Source organism: Conger conger, chromosome 13 (assembly GCF_963514075.1).
Source record: "Conger conger chromosome 13, fConCon1.1, whole genome shotgun sequence".
Classification (NCBI taxonomy): Eukaryota; Metazoa; Chordata; class Actinopteri; order Anguilliformes; family Congridae; genus Conger; species Conger conger.
Window position 1 is genome coordinate 24,126,306 of NC_083772.1, and position 21,434 is coordinate 24,147,739.

Genomic DNA, 21,434 nt, shown 5'->3' on the forward strand with positions numbered 1-21,434 from the left:
TGAAAGACTATAAAACATACTGTAGGCTAATTTAGCGGACATATCAACTAAGCAGTCATTAAAATATAGCGGTGTACGGTCAGTAGCCTGTCAAGGGAAATATCCTGGTGGTATGCTAGCTGAGAGGACATCAGATGATAACTTTTTAAGACAACAGAATCTCAAGATTTGACTACAGTGTGGTGTGACAGTTGAGCAATTGGATTGTTGCAACTAGAAGGTTCAGTTTGGTTTTGCACTTAGGCAACAGAATAGGTGGAATTTTTAAAGTGCAGGCCACATATACAAGGTTGTTATTACTCAATGAGTGCACTGTACATCCACCCAGTTATATTTTTATGTGAGATATGAGGTAAGCACCTGCACACTTAAGCACTAAATTAGTATTTTTCATTTCATTACTTTATGGTGGAACAAGGTGCACCTTCAATTAATATATAACTGAACAAATATAATAAAGACAGCATACACTTAAATTTATGAAATTTATTCAGATAAAAAGTTGTCAATTTTGTTCTCATCACCTGAAGGTTGACAGACTTCATATTCCTTAAGTATCCCTTACACACATCTATCAGACTATCCAACACATACCCTTTACAGTATCTACAGGTATGTACAAATGACAGCACAGCCATGACACAAACAAAAACCTCAATAATTTGCTTACGCATTATATAATTAAACAAAAAAGAACAAAAATATTTTTCTTTGATTTGGAAATATTTGAATTTTGCATCATTTTAGCTTGTTTTCATGTTTTCATAATTCAAAATATATTTGGATTCTATTACAATATTAGATGTTGGGCTTCAAAACAAATAACCATTTTAAAAATAAAAAAATATGGTTGATGAGATATACTGTATAAGGGGTTTAAAAATGGTATCACTGCAATCACATAGGTTTAAATAAGCAAAATAGTTTTCCTGCCAATATCTCTTGATACAATTATGTATAATTCAGAAACATTTTTATTTCTATTTACATATTATATTTATATTTGACACATAGATAACAATTTAATAATCCAAACACTTTAGTATTCTCCATTTACAAACAAGGTCAGAAATTGGCACAATTGTGTCTTAATTTGATGGTGGAAAATTATGCAGACTTTGTTGTGGACACCTCTAAATATAAACTTACAAATATCAGAATATATATTTCATAAAAGAAAATGTAAAAATGAATAATTTAAAAACACTCTATTTACATTGAAGTACACAATAAACAAACACAAACAAAGCATCATATTGCACAGGTAAAAAGGTAGGATGGAAAAAAAGATAAAACAAAAAAAAAACAGACTAAGAGAAACAACCAAAGACTAAACCCAAGGTTCAAGTCACAGCATAAAAGCAGCAAAAAATATTTAAAGAACTTCCTGAATGTTTAAACGATATAAATCTTTTGTACAGTATCAAGTCCAGGAAATTCTGGTGACAACCACGGGAAGAAATGGCTCCCCTGTTAACGCACGACACCCTCACAATTTTGCAGCAATGTTGCAGCAATGTGATTATGTAGCTGCAGCTTTGTAACGATATTGTGAGAATACATTATATGTCCGCTGAGTTAAAATTACAGTAGTCACACATTTTTCGAGCATGGACATTGTAATGATATTTGACATATCTCAGTATTTACAGAGGTGTCAGAAGGTATTCCTGCTCGTCCCATCCCACTTGCCATATTGAGAGCATCATCATCAAACAGGCCATAATGGCTCATGTCTATCAAAATGACATACACCAAAGTCAGTAGTGTTCGTGTGTCATGGAGAATTAACCGGGCCTGTCAGTGTGATTTTATTTCTTTTGAAGGCATTTGAAGCAATGTCACTTTTGAGTGGGATGGTTTTATGCATAAAATAGTTTTTGTTTTACTGTACCTTCTTAGCCACTATCTCTGTTTGATGGTTGTCACATCTGTTAAGTTCTGAAATTGCATGCAGCCAATACTGAAACACTACAGTGCGCTCAGACACAAAACTGAGCAAGGAGGCCAACACCTTCTAGCACCAGTGCAAATAAAATGTTCACACTGCAGATGTAAGTTTTTGTACAGTGTCGTCTTACTAAAGGCAACTCAGACAATGTAAGGCAAATTAATATACACATTCTGTCACGCTTTAGCATTGACCATTGATGCCACAGATGACATCACAGCCCTTGTTTCCCAAACATATTTACACTTACACTTCATAAAATGAACTAAATATCTTCCACTCATGACCAGGCTAATATCATTTGACACAAGCTTTGTCTCCATCCCCCCAGCCCCCAGTATTCTGTGCAAGGTGAGCAACACACAAACCTCATGGGCTTGTATGGTGATTAAAGGTTCCTTTAAAGGGCTTCAGTCCTTCTTGAGTTTGAGTGGTTTTACATTTACAGAAGAAAAAGATGAAAAAGGACTTCACATTGGGATGATTGCACAATAGGATTCAGTAAACCTGCAATGCACAAGAATTGTAACAATCCTAAAACAATACCACATCAGTCAGACATGAACTACACAAAACTCTAAACCTTCTTCTGGGTATGTGTTACAGGTTTACATTGGGGAAACCTGGGGAAAACAATAATACAGTATTTATGCACAATAAAACACTATGAAATGAAACGTTAAAAATGTTTTCCTTGTGAGAAACAAGAAGGCTTGATTGTCTGTCTTTTACTTTGCATGAGGTTTAAGCTGTTTTCAAAAAGGTTTTCTTCCAAAATCCAGAATCGTAAATCATAAATTACACACACTCGACAAATTAAACAGAATCTGCAGAGATCGTCTAATAATGAGACGGGACTGGATTTTGTTAGAAATACATGGGTTATTATTGAAAAATGAGCTGAAAATTTTCTGAGATGGTTTGTACCTGTACTGAATTTACTGTGATTTGAGTGCTTGAACACTTGGCAATGGGTGCACTGCTGAAATTGCTCAGAATTTGCTGTCAACTATAACACTTTACTCAACAAGGATAGGGATGGATACAAATGCACAAAAACCTGAAATGTGTTCGTTCAAAAATTACCCATATATAAAGACATCAAGCCTGCAACCACCATGTTTTGGCGTTTAAAAGCTGAATAAAGTAACACTTTATATTTACATTACTGGAATTACCATTCTGAGACATGTTTTCACCAGTATGTATTACAGCACACATCAATAATGCTAGTGAAGCCTGTCATTGATTTACAATATTAACATGTGATTTGTAAAAATGTGTTTTTTTCACTGCTGCAATGTCATCCCATTGAATAGCGTTGTCTCTTTTGTAGTTTCGGCACACTTGCACTCTGGTGGCAGGACCTTTCTCAATATCAGCACCGGCAGGTCTAAAGTTTTTTGCGACGCTGAAGATAATTCTGCTCTCAAATATAAGGTGTTACTATCCCACACACACGTCCTGTCCTGTGTGTATAAAAAAAGAATAAGCACATGTTTGGCAGATCGGTCACTGGTTCTGCTGGGAGTCCGGGTCCAGACAGCCGTTCATCCGGTGGACATCCTCGCTCTGCCCGCTCTGCGCCTGCATCAGCTCGTACTCCTCATCCAGGAAATCCAGGGAGTTGTTGCTAGGCAACCCGCGGATGGTGAACTTGTGGGAGACCTTGGTCCATTGCTCACGGTTGGCGGATACCCTGTCATAGAGCTCGACTGACCTTGGGAATAGCTCCTGCAGAAGTCTTTTTTTAGAAATAAAATGCTTGAATATTTATCATTGCATTTACATGTATAAATGCATTTAATTAATTAAGAAATATCCTGACATTTCAATGAACTCCACTTAACTGTAGTATAGAAATGTAATATATAGCAAGCAGCCCTATCTCACAGTAAAATGAGGCTATATGAGTGACAACGCAAACCTCTTACTCTTTGCTCATTTTTATATTCACAGCAGAAACAACAAGTTTATATTAAATTTTATAAATTAAAACAAGTTTATTTTTAACAGGCACACAAATATTAAGGCGCAAAAATGTTCTCAACGTCAGCACAGAACATTTACATTGACAGCTAAGCCTAATATGCCACATATTAATAAGTAATTGTAGGTATTTTATTGTTAGCCTATTCTATCAATCAAACAATCTTCATAATACAATTTAACTGTAAATAGAGGATGTCCTCTGTAGTGTGATGAGGAATGATGAGATGCATGCTACATACTGTAGATGTTTTCATGGTGTTTGTTGTGCAGCAGAAGGGACTCACTTGTAGATGGGCATGGCAATATGCTCCATGAAGCTGATTTGCAGTTCAGGGATGTAAGCTTTCTCTCTGTCCATCATCTCGCTGGGCCTGTTGCCCATGGCCTTCTCCTGCAATAACACATACGTCACAGCCATGCTAGGGCCCTATCAGGGTCCTTATTCACAATGGCATAGATCTTATCATATGTTGCATTATGCTTCCATAATAAATGTATGCAGCTCAAATAAAATAACACTCGCAGTTCAGATCAGCCTATGGTTGTCAGATCTACCTACTGTCACAGGTCAGGTTCAATGTCACCCTTCTTTGGAGATTGTGACAAAAGTGGCTTTGTATTTTGCAGCTATTATTAACAAAATGCATTCACCAATTAGGTATTTAACTCATAACAAAAAGCCTTGTCTTGGTATGTTCAGCCACAGAGTAATCCTTGATCTAATCTTTAAAATATTTTAAATTGCAGGTGAATCACACTGTTCTGTGATCATGCAAGGTTAAACGTCTACTTCTTTTTGAGAGACACAATTGTCTCAGTCATTGCCTAATGCAAGTTATCCCTTGAGTCCTTGAGATTGTTGCAATTTCAATCCTCCAGGCTGGAAATTACATGATGTTTAAAGTATACGTCAAGTAAAATACATCTTTGTGACTGTACCCAATGCTCATTTTTAATTGTCTTAAAATGAGTTTATACAATGTTGTGATAAAAATGAAACCAATTAAATGATAAATGATTTCCTGCCTAATTCAAACTAATAAAAGTATAAAAAGAAAAGAATAAAAGTAATTTCATACATACCAAATCACCCTGAGAGAAGAACTCCTTATAAATGAGTTCCTGATAAGGTAAAAGAAATGATAAGGAAATAACATTAAACTGAATATGCTGAAACTTTTTCAATATGTAAAAGTGAAACACAATATTGACAGCAGTAATTTGTGACCCACATTTTAATCAGAAAGTCATCCTTCCTTCACTACAGGTATGTGGATTCACAGTAAGCAGCTAGCTTTTGGCCATGTATTTCTTTTCTTTTTTTTGTTTGGATGATATGATAAAGCAATGTATCTGTGCTATTTATCTGAAATTACATGAAATTGTTAAAGTTACAATTACATTAAATTGTTTTGCAACTCAATACAGAAATATAGTATACTATATAGTATATATATATATACTGAAAACAATCAGTCCCCACACTTGCTGTGCTCTCATCCCTCAACAGATGTGGTGAATGCAGTAATAGTGTGTGGTGCTCTGAATTATTACATTTACATTACATTTTAGTCATTTGGCAGACGCTTTTAATCCAAAGCGACTTACAAGTGCATAGGTTCTACCATAAGTCAAAGCATCACATCCAGAAACTAGCAAAATACACATGAAATGCAGTTCTAAACATAGTTGTCATCAGAAGTGCTTTTTTTTTCTTTTCTTTTTTTTTTTTGGGGGGGGGGGGGGGGGGTTTAGACAAGGATAGGGATATTAGAAAGGAGGGGCAGGGGAAATCAGGAGGGAGGACTAAGGTAGAGTTTGAAAAGGTGGGTTTTGAGTCTGCGTCGAAATAGGGGGAGGGAATGGATTGAATTATAAATTCAATCCATTATGTTTACTCTTACTGCACTCTGATCACAGAATCGCAAGTGGAAAAATTTGGTTATAGTGCCTTCTCAGAAAGTTACTTCTATATTCAACTTAATGTAAGGTTTAAAACTCATTTGTTGACACATCAGAGGTATGATGAGAGATTTGAGTTCAGAGATGCCCCCTCACCGCAATCTTTCTTGTGGTCTTCCAGCCCTTGGTCTGATCAGAGAGGTCACATGACGTCATGAGCAGACAGAGAAGCAGGCTGCGGTGGGTTTGGTTTTTGGCGTTGTAGCCCACTGAAAGAGAGTGAGTGGCAGGTAAGAGATAATGATGCTCAGTCCTCAAAGGCGCTACAAAGAGATGAAATAAGCACAAAGGCACAGCTGTCTGTGCTTCCACAGTGCTAATGGCGATGACTCTGGGGTCAGGCTTGTTAAGCTCGCATCTTCAGGACTGTTTACTTGTGTCCGGTCTGGAATTAAACTCACTATCTGCCATTTTCTGCAGATCTTTGAAGATGCGCAGGTGATGAGCCAGGTCTGTGGCTAGAATGATGTCTCTCATCAAATCCAGCATCCTCTGGTAGTCCTGGAAGGCAGTAAAACAGAGAAATATAAACCAGTATACCCTACAGAACTCTTCTCTGGCTTGCCCAGCATAAAGCATGAGCATTCAAGTTTCATTTACTCTACCAATCAAGGCAACATTCTTTTTTAACATGATTTTATAGTGGAAGAAATTTTGCCTGAGGTACTCACTTTTAGACCACAGCAATACCTCATACTGACCTTTCTGGAGAACTTGTCAAAGATGTTGCAGCCATGTGTGTTGAGAATAGCAATCGCCTGGGCAAAGTGGTGCCTCTGTAATGAATATAAACAAACACAGGACCCAGCCTGTTTGAGCCTGCAGCCATACATGCTGGCCACTAGGTGGCTGTAGAGTCACATAGGAAATCTCATCTCATAGAACTGGAGCCTGAAAAAAAAAATCCTTCTGAGATTATGTTCCCTTTGGCTGCATTTGAATGCCCAAACAAGCAACACGCTCGTTTGAGAGCTCCAGGCAATATCAGTGATCATGTCCTTGGTGTGTGTGGAAGCATTTCTCAGAATGAAGAGCTGAATATTTACCTCCATCACAGAGCCTTCCGAGCTATACAGGGCAGCCAGGACTGATTGCTGGAAAGAGAGAGAAAAATACACGCTCTATTATAGTCTTATAGTGACATTCTCACATGGCTAATACATTATGGCTAAACATTAACAGTGCCTTGCTGTTGAAACCTTGAACAAGTCAAATCTGAATTGCCCTGTACATAACTAAATACATCACAGGTAACACAATAAGGTTCCATGAATTGGCATGAACTAGTGTAGTTGTTAAAATACGTCTGCTTCATGAAAAAACATGTAACATACTATATATCATCTAATGTAGGATGCAGTTCTACTAGCTAAAGTCATCTCAATCTCTACCGAGCCTAAACCTTATGAAGAATTAAATCCACACCAAGCAGAAATGGATCAGTGCAATGTCAACACAAGACAAAAGGGATCACCTGAGATGTGCTGAACTAAGACCAAAATTCTGACAAGACAATAATGATGAAGTCACTGGCATTCTGGTCATTGGCAAAGTTGTGTTCCTGCATTGCTGAATGTAATCTCCTCAGATGAGGGCAGATGTAAATCAATATTCAAGAATAAATCCAGATAATTGCGAATTTCTGATTCTAATCACAAATATGTGTGGACTGTTTGAATTGACCTGTTTCGTTAACTCACTGACTCCTTCAGTCAAATCAAAATATATTCCATTACATTCCGGTGAAAATCCATGTGCAAAGTGACAGAGAGCTGCCATCTAAACAGTTCCTTCCACAGGGACAGGAAGGAACAGAATGTGCTGGACAACAACAGTTTTCAGGGAGATGGTGATAAAAACACTATTTGGCCCTGACCAGATCTGAGCTTTTCAAATGGGGGAAATTCACTGGACCAAAAAACCACAACACGTTATCTGTGGTCAATATAGGCATATAAGGCATACTGTCTGATACTATGAACATCTGGTGGACTCAAAGCACTGTGGAATTCCTCCCCTGTGTGCTGTAATTCTAATCATGTTGAACTTTAAACAAATAATTCTGTCAGTTATAAGAGGCTATCTGTGTATACCAGAGACAATAATATTACATATAATCATATCAGACTGTGTCTCTTTTGTTTCCTATATTTCTATGTTTAGAAAGTTCCAGTACTGTCTGTTCTGGCGTACAAACTACACAGGGTTTCTCTTTAGCCACATGCATTTTATAAGCTCGTATGAAACACGGGAGTCGACAGTCTTACTGTATTTGGAGAGGGGAAGCAGAGAGGGCTATAAATGACAGTATCACAGAATAGACAGTGCCATGGAGGGAATGAAGCCGCATTAGGGGAGTTATTATTTTACCAGAATCACCAAAGCTTAACCACTAACACAGCAAATATAAGTCCTGGGTAGTCTGCCTAGCAATAGAGGGCCTCTGTTTAAAGACTGGCTTAAAGTGTGAGGCGGTTCTTACTGATGCCACTTGGAAGGAATTGTTGGTCCCCCTGTGATCCAGGTCATGGCACATACAGGACACAAAGAGGGCAAAGATCTCAATATCCCTAGAAGAAGAAAGATAAGGGTTAGCAAAGCATACTGTCAAAAATCAAGCATATTCAATGTTTCATTTTTGTGACAGCGTGGCAATCCTTGCAGTTCAGAGAGTCTGATCACAAAGGGAAACAGTGATCAAAATTCTTGTGTAGGCTCTGAGAAGCCCCACCCCCAAGATTGCTCTCCAATGGGTAAGCCTCAAGTTGCTGAGACACACCTAACCACACACTCACACACACTTGCTTAATTGCTTACACTCACATGCACAAACACAAACACACACACATATGCACGCATGCACACGCACACTGGTAGTCAGTGTCTCCATGCTCAAGGAATACATAAAATCCTAAATTAAAACAGAAATCCAAAAATCTTTCCCATTTTACTGGATTCAAAATCAAGAGCACAATATTTTTTTGAAATCAGGTTTGTGACAATCAAATGATTGTCTAATTTGCTTATTGCACATTGAAAATATTTTGTGCAATGTTTGTGATTTTTCTGTTTTTAACCTGTCTGGCCAGGGGAAATTTCAAGTCTCAATAAGACTTTCTTGGTTAGTTTGACAAAAATGCACATGTTCTTTTATCACATGTCACTGCTTTCAGAACTTTCAGAACAATAACTATTACGGCATGCAGCACAGCTGTGAAATACGCTCCGTATCTGCAGTGCGTCAGGTGCTCCTGCACAGCAGGAGGAGAAGGAGGACAGAACACACTCCTCGTGCTCAGATCTACAGGATCGGCAGAGCTTCCAGACTGAAGACGCATTTTTATTTCTGACACAATTCTTTTCACAGCTCATTAGAGGTAATGGCAGTAGAGCTGTACTAACAGCAGAATAACTGTTCAGCCTGCAAATAACAGCACCACACGAAAGTTACATGATTAAAATATTAAAATAAATGAAACTATCAGTGGCAACTGCCGTAAACCTTTTAAACGGATCATTTCACAGCACAGGAGTGGAAGATAGCCGATACCATCAGCAGAAATGGAGTGACCGTTGAGTTTTGAATCTCAAATGGCTATAGACAGCAATCATTTTAGCGGCTTCTGGAATGATCTTTAATGGTCGTTAGCAGGGAGCATTCAGAAGAAATTAATGTTGCAATAGATTAAAAGAGGTGTTATTGGGCTCATGAGTCCAACCTTGGCCCTGTGTTACTTATTTAAATAAGACATGTGACCGCAAAAGAATTGGTCTTTCAAGACTAACTGGCTGGTTAGAAAATACCTGTATTCAGTTTAGAAGTTTTTAAACTGCAGGAGGTCAAACACATGCCATGATAAAATCGTATCTGATTAACTGCCAAAAAAGTAGGGAATATTCCACTCTCGTGAGCCTCCTCAGTTCTACACAGGGGTCCCTTCTTCTGGGCTGATTGCTTACTCGTCTGATGCATTTGTAATCAAAAGAACCACAGGTGTGCGGTCAAACAACGTGTATTCATTAAGTTTCTATGAAGTTGGGAATTCTTGCTTGTTGAAACTCGAGATGGAGAGAGTAGAGGATAAGATCTCCTTTGGTTCTTATATTATATCATATTACTCCCTCACAGTAAAATCAGAGTTTTAGGGGTCATTTCATCAACATGATCTCTTTTGGATAAATTAATGTGATGCTTACCTACTTTGTTCCATGTCCTAGTAACTAACCCAGCTCCTCAGACAGGTGACCTTGCCTTGAACAATACCAGTGCCTCAGACAATCAGCAGTTGATGAAACTGTGGTTAAATGCTTAAACTTTGGTGTTATTATGGATGCAGAGACCCACTAGAATCCATCACTGTGTATTCACACTGTACTCACCCTGAGCCAATCGCTTGCATTTATATTCAATTATAGACGCTATAACTTCCAACAGCGTCAGAGGTCAATGCTTCTGCATTGTTTGTATTTGTGTGCACTAGCTTGAACATAACACAGAAAGTTTATGTTTGATCGAGTGACTGTTATCTACTATAAGGCAGAGTGAGGTGAAAAGTCCAGGGGTCAGAAAGTTAAAGTCCTGCCGTGTATTTCTTCCACCTTTGAATTCAGCCAGCTGATTTCATTAATTAATTCTACCACCTAAATAGAAAGTGTGCGTCATTAGAATAACATACTGGGGAGGACTTTTACTTTCTGAATCTGGAGTTTCCACCTACTGTATGCTGAAAGGTTTGAAAGGCAGTGTAATTACAAGGGAAACCACAGGAAAACTGAGGTACACCTGACACTCGGACAAGTATAAACATGGCACGAGAGTTGTGCCTTACTCCAAGCAAAAGGAAAAAGACAGAGTTGAATTTTCCCTCAAGGCACAGCAGGGAGAGCGGAACAAGAGTGGTGTTCTTACTCGAGGTAGTTGGAGAGCTCCAGGTTCTTGTAGAGCAGGTAGCAGAAGTGGGACACGGAGAAAGCATGCATCCAATTGTGGTAAGGCGGGTCTCTGTAGCCCTTCTTCACCATCAGACAAAACCTGCAGGTATACAATATATTAACAACTACAGTAACATCATCAACAATGCAATCACATCATTATTAATTATATCTATAACACATAATATATCATCGCCAACAACTATGCTAAAATGATCACCAATCCAATCACCTCATCACCGATTATACACTCAGTGAGCACTTTATTATATATACTTTATTTATTAGGCAGACCTGTACATCAGCTTATTGATGTAAATATTTAATCAGCCAATCAAGTGGCAGCAACTAAATGCACAAAAGCATGCAGATATGGTCAAAAGATTCAGCTGTTTTTCAGACAAAATGTCAGAATGGGGGAAGAAATTTAAATGAGATCTAAGTGACTTTGATCGTGGAAAGATTATTGGTGCAGGATTGGTTGAGTATCTCAGAAATGGCTGATCTCCTGGAATTTTCACGCACAACAGTCTATAGAGTTGGCAGAGAATGGTGTGAAAAACAAAAAACATCCAGTAAGCAGCAGTTCTGCAGACAGAAATGCCTTGTTAATGAGAGAGGTCCCATGAGAAGGGCCAGACTTGTCAAAGTTTACAGGAAGGTGATAGTAATGCAAATAACCACACATAACAACAGTGGTTTGCAGAAGAGCATCTCTGAACACACAACATTATTGGCATTTGGCAGAACACGTCATAACTCTAAGTGGATAGGCTACAGCAGCAATAAGTAAAAAATAAATAAAAATAATAATAATAATAATAATAATAATAAATTAAATTATAAATTATAAATTAAATACCTAAGAAAGTGCTCAGTGAGTGTATGTCCATCCATGTCTCATCATCAACTATACTCACATCAGCATGGTAATAATTCATACTGACAAACAGGACATTCACATAATCACAGATAATACTCATTAATACAATCATTACCAATGTCATCATCATTGGTACAACCCCAACATTTTGCTATTTTTTTCTTAACACCACAAGAACAAAAGGTTTTACAAATGACAGTACATTCCTTATTAATGGTGTATATCACTGTTTTGTTAAAAATACAATTTTTGTTCATGGAGCACCATTGCTTGTTAATTATGTTGGATTCATTATTGATAGGCACCATGTATTGCCACAGGTAACTGAAAACCATTAATACTTGATGAGTATTTGCCCTGATTGAAGTCATGGCACAAATTCAAACACAAATGCAATTTGAAGTATGGGAGTTTGATATATAGTTGGAGCCTAAGACAACAGGGAATGGAAACAGAAGAAAAACAAAGAGCTTGTTGGCTATCTCTTACCGAGCCAGTGTGTGCAGGTCAATTTTGTAGGTATTGATGAAGCCCATGTCCTCAAACATGCTAAGAATACCCTGGGATTCAAGAAGAAGAACGAATGAGAACCGAACCGAACCGAACCAAACACACACACACACACACACACACACACACACACACACACATACCATGAAGGCAGACACAAGGTGGTATGTGTGCATGGTCTCACCATGGGTGTGCTGTCATCTGGCAGGGACCGAGGTGTGTAGGTGAATTCAGCAAAGTGAGGGTGAATCTCGTCAACTGGCTCAACCCCACAAACCAGCAGTTTGACCACTTCCTCCTCAGATACCTGCCATTGTCCAAAGAACCATTGTTATTTATTATTATATTACAGCATGTGGAAACAGGATATTCAACAGATATTCAACTATTACTGGATGTAACATACAGGTGATGCATATAGCTGACTATAAGGTTACGTTGCAAACAGGTAAAAAAAATGTTCACCTTCATGTGGTACATCATCATCTCATTGGCAAGGTGACTCCTAAACTGCGCCTCATGGACTTTTTTGTACAAGAGAGACTGTAGAACAGACATCATGGCATCATGACCATTCAAGTTCCATAAAAGGTTCAAAATGTAGTACAACATCTAGCAAAATAAATTGCCTTGGTGATAAGTTTGAATCAGTACCTTAAATGCAGGAAACTAAGAAAACTAAGACAATAGATACAAATACATTGACAAATACATTGACTTATCACTTGTATCACTCATATACAGTTGTACATAGTTGTGTGACTTATACACTTACATGAGCAATACTGATACCACAATATATGGAGAAGGCAGTGGCCAAGTCCTCATCAAATCTGTTGAACCACGGTCCATTGGTCTTATTGACCAGCTCAGCCACTCCAATGACCTCTGTAAAGAAATGAGGAGAAGGAGGGAGAGTAAGAGGGAGAGAGACAGATATGTTTATGAGATCACTGGTCATCAGGAGAGCTTGTCTTTCAGGCACTGTTCGTACAGAATGGTGACCGACTGCATTCATCAACATGACAGCGAGGCGAATGCATTCATCTGTATGTTCTCACCAGGGCAAACTGGTCTGACAGCAGCCAGGAGTGCTGCTATTTCAAGGGCGCATGTCTCTAAATGCGCACTGCAGAGCTCAGAGCAATTAACAATGTATTGTGTCAGGGGAATGCTCATTCCAATCCAGCTGCTGTCCTGCACACCCAAAAGGGAATGTAATACGGGAGCAGGAATGGAAAATGGTACCATCAAATAGCCATTGGGTGGCCCACCCAGTAAAAACCAGACGGATATTGTCATAATATTGTCACGACCCCAGATGGCCCAACCTATTGTTATGATTTTGGTGACATTACAGGGGAATTACAGTGTCCCAGCTTGTCTTAGAATATACAGTAGGTGAGGGTCGATGACCTAAGATTAATTGCTTCTGAGTTCTCATATTGTAACCTTTCCATGACATCCCAACAAAATGTAGAATTCAGCCACAGACTGACAGTGTGAGTGGTGCTGTAAAGTGTTACAGTAGCTTTGACTTTTATGTGCTGACAATTTGTCAACACCGTTCATAAGTCACAGCCTAATGGCTAAATTCTTTTTCACAAATTGACATGCCATATTGTCCCTTGGCTCACACTTGGAGTCCACAGACAATGTCTGTAAAGTGCTTTTGAGATGCTGGCCCTTTGTGAAAAGTGCTGTACAAATACATTTGAACTGAACTGTCTCTCCACCAGTTGAGTTTCAAAATAGACTGTCGAGCAAAAAGAACCAAGAGCATTATGCTTCAGAGCAAAAGCATGCTAGTCTACATTTTCATGCAATGATGGAGAATGTTGCTAATAGAGTACAGGCTTATGATTGCCATTGGGGCATTCCAACAAAAAATGACAGAAAGAAAACACATGGAGGCTGTCGGACTGTGCTCCTTAGAAGAACTGGGCAAAACTCTGTGGCCATCCTGAAGAGGAGCGACATCAACACAGGAAGGCAGACAGTGGAGGAATCTCACCATTATTCTCATCCTTTATGGGGAAGCAGAGAATGTTCCGGGTGCGGAAGCCAGTGCTGTCGTCCACGCCCCGGTAGAAAAGCGGGTGCGAGTAGGCATCCTTGATGTTTAGGATCTTCCCTGTGGTGGCCACGTGACCTGCAATCCCCTGATCTGCCGGGATCCGGAACTCTTTCTGTCAAGGAAGGTAAGAAAACACAGAATCACAATCACAAATATTAGATGCCGTCAGAGTTTGTCTCCCATGATTCTGCAACATGCCTCAGTTACTAAGGAAACAGACATATCCTGCTAAAAATATTCTATTTTTTTCAACCAAGAAAGACAGAATGGGTGTAAATAACAAGAAATATGAGCTGCCACATAGTGAAAGTAGATTGTTTTTGTCACATTACAGGACTGAGAAAGGTGTTTGAATTGAAATTCTCTTTCCAGACAGGGGCTCACTGGGCCGGTGGGTGAGTGAGGGAGTATGGGGAGTTAGGTGATATGGAGATGTGTGGTGATATGGGGTGTCAGGAACATACCTCATCATCATTCACCACTCCACCATCGAACACCTTGGCAACCAGTTCATGACTCAACCTGTCCAGCAGGAACACTGAACAGCTGTGAATATGTAGAGGGGAGGGGACAATGGAACAAGAGAGATATGCTGTCATTTTCTCATCTTTTGCAAACTGTTTATCCACCATTCTCATTTACATTAATAACATTGAATAGGGACAGTGATTAATGAACTGTTGAACTTATATAAAGTCATTAGAGCAGATATAGTAAGGATGATATGACACTCATGTTTATTGATAAAGACTCAGCAGAGCCAAGATGTATTATGATGACTACAGCCATTATGCAGAAGATTATATATTGTGCAATATTTAATAATGTGATACTTGTTCAAAGCTCAGCAGACAAACACTCACATCTCAGCATTGCTGAGGTTTCTGGCTTCAATGATGATCTCCTGCAGCAAGACTGAGACATCATCTAGGGAAAAAAGATTTTTTAAAAACTTTACAACCGATGGCTGGCATTTTACCTAGAAAGACACAAAGTGGTGTATTGTGGGCGGGACGGGAAATAAATCAATTGCTGACATACCCAAGTGTGTGAAGAGGTTTTTGGCGACCTGCAGCAGTGCCTAAACAAACACATACAAACATGAGTGACATCTGCATACAACGTGTGGGGGACATGAGAGGGCAGAATGCCAACAGCCCCCCTGGCCCCCATCCCCCAATGCCCCCCACCTGTCACCCGGACATTGTGCACTGGCATGGCCACCTGCTGGAGTAACCCTGGCAACACAGCCTGCCATAGACACCAGGTACCCTCTTGAAAAGCAGACTGAAGAGGTACCCCAGGAACGAGGACAACCTCAACGTCCTCACATTTCACTGCTTTATACGCCTAAATCTCCAGGTCTGCCATAAGATATGAGAAAGTGCTTGAATAAACGAGCACAGAGACATGCACAGTATGTGTTCTCTGACAAAAACCAAAAACAAATTCTCTCAAGTGGAAGCAAAGAGGCACTCTGGATCTCTGAGGAGGTGAAGTTTGTCAGCACTCTTAAAACCCTCTACCCAGCTCCTTCTACTGTCTCCACTCTTGACCTTGCCTCGGTATACACTGGTTATTAGTTTCTATAGACAGGCAAATATGTCCTGCCGCTGTGCAAATAATTGAAGATAATGTGCACACATTCAGACGGAGCATGTTTTGCTGGTTGAGCGCTGATGTTTCTCTCTCTCTTCCCGCTCTCCCACTGTATCCCTGCCTCTCAGCAATTCCATAACTCAATCCCACTCAAATGTGAGTGGCAGTATTCAGCGTGGTGTCAGCTGGGTAGCGGGGAGACAGGGCCTGAGTGAGAATCCACAACAGCTAATTAAGTCTAAGAATACTCCAGTCATATAGACTCTGAAGAAACTTCACTTGAATCTGCACACTGGCATGTGTGAGTCAGGTGACTGGTGACACCAGTGGTGCATGCTGGAGAGCTCTCCCTCCCTCTTCCTCCCTCTCAGTCACTGAAGGCCATTGCTTTCACGTGAATGAGTTTCCTGCTGTTACATGTCTGTTGATGTCCTCAGTGTGTTATGCTCCTCTTGATCATATTGCCACGTATTTTGGCTGCAGGAGTTACACAAGGGTCCACACATCCGTGTCAGAATCCCCTTTCACACATAAAACCATCTGGAGCTTTCTGCAACTGGGGGCCAGTTGGGCGCCTCCTTACCTGGCACTCAAACTTGAGTTTCTGCTCCTTCTGGAAAGCCAATGTGCTGGTCAGAACGGTGGAGGTGTAGCAGAAGCAGTGCTGGATCTTGCGTTCGTCTGCCTCTGTGTATCTGCACAGGAAAGAAAGGGAGAGAGAAGAGTTAAACATGACCTCTCTCTCACGCAAAACAAAGACTGGCCCACTTCAGCATCACTGCCAGGCCCCAGCAGGGAGGTAAATGCATCAGCATGCTGCAGACACAACACTGCACCTTGACCAGTGCAGGACTAACCCACAAGCTCCAGAAGCCCAGAGACGGTTTTCTGCGAATGCTGGCCCGGATTACATTATGCTCAGATTGGGGAAGAGGCGTATGTGGTGCACAGCATTCCCATTTCTTATTCCCACTTGAGACAAACGGGCTTCCAGGTGAGGTCCTCATCAAATAACACAAGTTACAGTCAAATGCCTTACAAAATGTCCTCAAACATTAGGACAGTATTTTTGGATAGGCATTGAAAGAGGTTAGTGGCCTTCCAAGCCCCTCCATCTCTCTAGTCCATTGAGCAACAGGGATCTCTGTAAAGGGGGCCAGCTTATGTTATGTCACGGCATTGTGGTGCTGAGGAGAATGGGTGGAATGGTTGAGGAAAGCACCCCTCTGGGCGCGACAGGACTATCACGCTTCAGAGCGAGGAAGAGCAGTGAGAGTGAGAATTAATATCTTCAGTGAAGCTGCCTGGCAGCACTCCCTCAGGGCCTTGTGCAAATGTTTACTCCCAGTCTCCTTGTTAATACAGTGAACCCTAGAGGTGCCTGTCTGGTGAAGGAGAACTGATTCAATAATGTTGTGCTTGTTCATTTTATTAGCTCTGTTCTCCCTCACGAGCCTGTCATACTACTCTGTTAAACCAAAAGTTAACTTGTGACATGTGAACTCCGGGTTCATTTTCAGTTAACCCAAGCATAAAAACGTAACATTATCCAGCATTTAATGGAGCCAGAACAACTTTAAAATTGAAAACACGCCAGCCAGCTTTGGGATCATATATCTAGATCAGTCACTGAACAGTGCAGAAAAGATCATACGTCCAAGACCTATCACTAAACAACCACAACTGGGGAAATATTCTCATTTAAAAAATAAACTGTATCCAACAGTCGTGTCATGGTAATGATGAATTGACAGGGAGATTCTGTGTGGCTTATCCACTGCTTAGTTGTGAGTAAAATCACATGCTCTAAAGCTTTGCAAAAAGAAGGGCTGAAGTGTTCAGAAATCCAGATCCAGTCAATCTGGGAATTGGGCAAGTTGAGAGTGTTTACCCGGTTTTCCACACACTGAAATGTCTGATACATACTCAGGATGCAGATTTGAGAAAATGACTAAGGGTCTGCCTCCCTACCAAATGTTACCAGGCTGGCTTTATGAAGATACTAAGAGTGAAAGTAATTTAAAAAGTTTGAGACATGTGAGCTACAGTCAATCTGTTTGTGTATACATGCACACACAGCACCAAGCTCACTGGCCCCCAAACCCCCCCTACTGCTCTGTCACACACACCCCACACCCCACACCCACCCCTACTGCTCTGTCACACACACCCCACACCCCATATCCACCCCTAATGCTCTGTCACACACACCCCACACCCCATACCCACCCCTAATGCTCTGTCACACACACCCCACACCCACCCCTACTGCTCTGTCACACACACCCCACACTCCCAGAGCACAGGTGCTGTGGAGATGATAACCACTCCAGCCAATTTATATGAAAACAATCACGAAACAGGGGTGCAGAACAAAGGATTTCTCCTTTTGATTGGGAAATGCCCTGTTGGGATAAAAAACAATACTGCTTGAACAGCAGTGCTGTCCATCCAAATGTTCATCTTCTCCCCTTCTCTGAGCTCTGAGCTCTTAAATCATGGAGGATCCAGGGTGAAGCTTAGCTTCTGGCAGAGAGGAGGTGACGAAAGCCTGACATGGAAGAAATGGGCCGCAAACCCCTGTGCAGGCTTTGAAGGTGCGCTCGAAGCGGACACACGCAGATGGTCTAATTCAGGCAGCGGCCTTGTGGTTATGCTGCCAGGTGATTTTCTTCTGGGGTCTGAAGCCAGCCTAACAAACCAAACAAGGAGCTGAGCGCTGCCACACGCACCAAGAAAGCTGACAACCTGCTAAGCCCAGGCAACGCACGGAGAATAACAAGCAAGGCATCACAGAGCAGACACACTAAACTTGGGATTTATGATGTTTTGAGGCCTTTTGGTTTGTTTGTGGACACAGTGATGCAGCGAAAACGACTGAAACTCAGTGCAGTGAATAATGATTAAGGGGCATATTTTGGGCAGTCGCAGCCAGTACCCTGTCAAAAACAAATGGCTATTCTGCAGAGACACAAAAATGTATGGATAGAAAGAGATCAAGAAGAGATCTGTGCTGACAGTCTTTAAAAGAGCAATCGCAGACAGCAGAACACAGGCCTGGATAAAGTCACCAATCACTTACATTGTGGAGCTTTCTCATCTGTGCTTCAGGCTTAGCACTGGCAGACATTTTCAGACATTCTTAACCCAGTTTGGGTATTGAATGTGTGCGTGGGCGTGTGTGTGTGCGAGGTCATTGTAAAGATCCTGGCAACATCTGACTGTGCAACCCAGTCAGGGGGAAGCTGCTAACTCACCTCTGACCCCCCTTCTTGTTGAAGGTGCAAGCTAAGGCCACCACCTGAGAGGTGGCCTGACTGACAACAGGCACACACAGCATGGAGTGAGCCTCAAATCCCAGCATGCTGTTCAGCTGTCGGTGTTCTTCCTGTTGCATGCAAAATAGAGAAGGAGAGGGAGCTATTAATTTTCCTGTCCTGTTTTATTTTGTGGAAAGTTGTAAAGACAGACACATGAATAATAAAATGTACTGAAGTAAAAGATGTCACACAGAAACAGTCAGAGGGACTATAAATGTGTAATTTGGTCGTTGTGCTCTGCTTCTCCGGCTCTCAGCACACCAACAGTCTCATTGCACAGGAATTTTTTAAAGAGTTAAATGTATTCCTCTGTACATTTGTCAGTAGAAAAATAAATGCAGGTACATCTTTCTTTCAAATAGGTAGTTTAATATAGCAGAGGAACTAGTGGGAACTAGGAATCTGTTCTGTCCATCAATGCAAACAATAGACCAAATAGACATTGGCATGAATTGGCACATCACAGGAAGTGGGGAGGTGGGTGATCAGATCTGGTGGGGGGAGAAACAAGGTGTGGGGAATTGGACTAAGGGAGGGGGTAGAGGATATAATAACAAGGTACTGGTGCAATAAGTACATTTGAAAACCCAGCGCAGGAAGTGGAGAGGGGGGTGATCAGATCGGGCTGGGGGAGAAACAAGGTGTGGGGAATTGGAATTGGAGGGGGTAGCACTGGTCACTTCACAGGTGGATGGGACATGTCTATTTCTGCTCTGAACACCTGCACCCGGCCAGCCTGTCTCACTGAGGAGGACACCACAGGTGACTGCGCCCCATTCCGTCACACCTGTGAAATCTCACCAAGCTCCTGCTCCCTGTAGCAGGCCCCATGTTTCCCAGGAGAGGAAAATCATCCTTCTGATAAAGGGCACAGCCTTTTAACACACTCTCAGTGTGATCGGTCCACTCCGTCCTTGCAGGGCCCCAATTTAATACAAAAAGAGGCCTTGTTTCCTGTACAGTGTTTACCTCAGCTGAAGACAAGATGCTCTCTCTCTCTAATGGGCTTCACTAATGTGGATAATGGCTGCGCTTCCGTCTGCTCAACAACAGCTGTGTGTGAAAACAGTTGACGTGCTCTATTAATGACCAATTAGGGGGAACGGCCCAGCACATCTGGGTGGAAAGTCTGCCGAGTATACAAGTTTGGTGTGTTATCTGAGCGATCAATTTCATTACTTTTCGAAATCATTTAGAGAGCACTGTCTCACAAAAACAACAACAGAAGTGACTAAAGCAGAACAGAAGGACAGACTTTGTTGTGAAACAGGGACTGCAAAATGAAAGCTAACATTCCACGCTGCCCTGTGGAACTTCATCATTATCTGCTCCAATGGGGGGAGTTGTTTTAGTTTTCGTGTATGTTTTCGATTGGTTTTTGTGTGTGGCAAAGGATGTTAATGATAAACATCTCACTAACTACTGGCTTCACAATGACTGGTGTGGGGGCATCAATGGGTTTGGGATTTAAAGCAAGACAATATAACTTCAAATAACTAAAAAAACAGCTTTTACAGAGACTTTATGCTTCCAGAGCTTGTACAGTAGAATTGCATTTGTAGACCTTTTTCACAGCAGCAATTTCTTCTGTAGAGTACACTAGCACAAGTATTCCAGAGCCAATCGCTACCACTTTGTACTGTGCAGTCCGTCATTGGAGCTACTGCACAGTATAAAGTGAGCACTTTATTTATTACTTATTTTTTAGACTTATTAAGTCTTCTGCTGCTGTAGCTTATCCTAGAGGTTTAATGCATTGTGTGTTCAGAGATGCCCTTTGCATACCACTGTTGTAATGCACAGTTATTTTCATTACTGCCTGTCAGCTTCGACATATCTGGCCATTCTCCTCTGACCGCTTTTCCCCCAAAACTGCTGCTCACTGGATGTTTTTGGTTTTTTGCACCATTCTCTGGAAACTCTAGAGACTGTTATGCGTCAAAATACCAGATCAGCAGTTTCTGAGATACTCAAGCCAATGTGTCTGGCACCAACAATCATTCCACTGACAAAAGTCACTTAGATCACATGTTCTCCCCATTCTGAAATTTGTTCTGAAAAACAACTGAACCTCTTGACCATGTTTGCATGCTTTTATCCATTTAGTTACTGTCACATGATTGGCTGATTAAATATTTGCATTAACAAGCTGGTGTCCAGGTCTACCTAATCAATCATGTGTATGTGCTCATTACATTAGAAGACTGC

The 21,434-nt window shown here is 40.9% G+C and overlaps 1 protein-coding gene across 2 annotated transcripts in view; it reads right to left on the reverse strand.

The window, feature by feature from the left end:
- Nucleotides 1-471: 471 nt before the first annotated feature.
- The window catches only part of LOC133108205 (cGMP-dependent 3',5'-cyclic phosphodiesterase), a 132,010-nt gene continuing 111,047 nt past the window's right edge, over nucleotides 472-21,434 (reverse strand). For both annotated transcript variants that reach the window (XM_061217660.1, XM_061217659.1), the window contains 19 exons: nucleotides 19,164-19,294; nucleotides 16,490-16,601; nucleotides 15,349-15,388; nucleotides 15,171-15,234; nucleotides 14,772-14,853; nucleotides 14,245-14,419; nucleotides 13,006-13,118; nucleotides 12,696-12,773; nucleotides 12,415-12,537; nucleotides 12,210-12,280; nucleotides 10,815-10,937; nucleotides 8,388-8,475; nucleotides 6,952-6,999; nucleotides 6,607-6,681; nucleotides 6,307-6,406; nucleotides 6,002-6,114; nucleotides 5,027-5,065; nucleotides 4,228-4,334; nucleotides 472-3,695 (listed from right to left, as the gene is read on the reverse strand). In XM_061217660.1, the coding sequence (XP_061073644.1) occupies nucleotides 3,464-3,695; nucleotides 4,228-4,334; nucleotides 5,027-5,065; nucleotides 6,002-6,114; nucleotides 6,307-6,406; nucleotides 6,607-6,681; nucleotides 6,952-6,999; nucleotides 8,388-8,475; nucleotides 10,815-10,937; nucleotides 12,210-12,280; nucleotides 12,415-12,537; nucleotides 12,696-12,773; nucleotides 13,006-13,118; nucleotides 14,245-14,419; nucleotides 14,772-14,853; nucleotides 15,171-15,234; nucleotides 15,349-15,388; nucleotides 16,490-16,601; nucleotides 19,164-19,294 (1,914 nt within the window). In that variant the 3' untranslated portion in view covers nucleotides 472-3,463. The remainder of the gene's footprint in view (nucleotides 3,696-4,227; nucleotides 4,335-5,026; nucleotides 5,066-6,001; nucleotides 6,115-6,306; nucleotides 6,407-6,606; nucleotides 6,682-6,951; nucleotides 7,000-8,387; nucleotides 8,476-10,814; nucleotides 10,938-12,209; nucleotides 12,281-12,414; nucleotides 12,538-12,695; nucleotides 12,774-13,005; nucleotides 13,119-14,244; nucleotides 14,420-14,771; nucleotides 14,854-15,170; nucleotides 15,235-15,348; nucleotides 15,389-16,489; nucleotides 16,602-19,163; nucleotides 19,295-21,434) is intronic.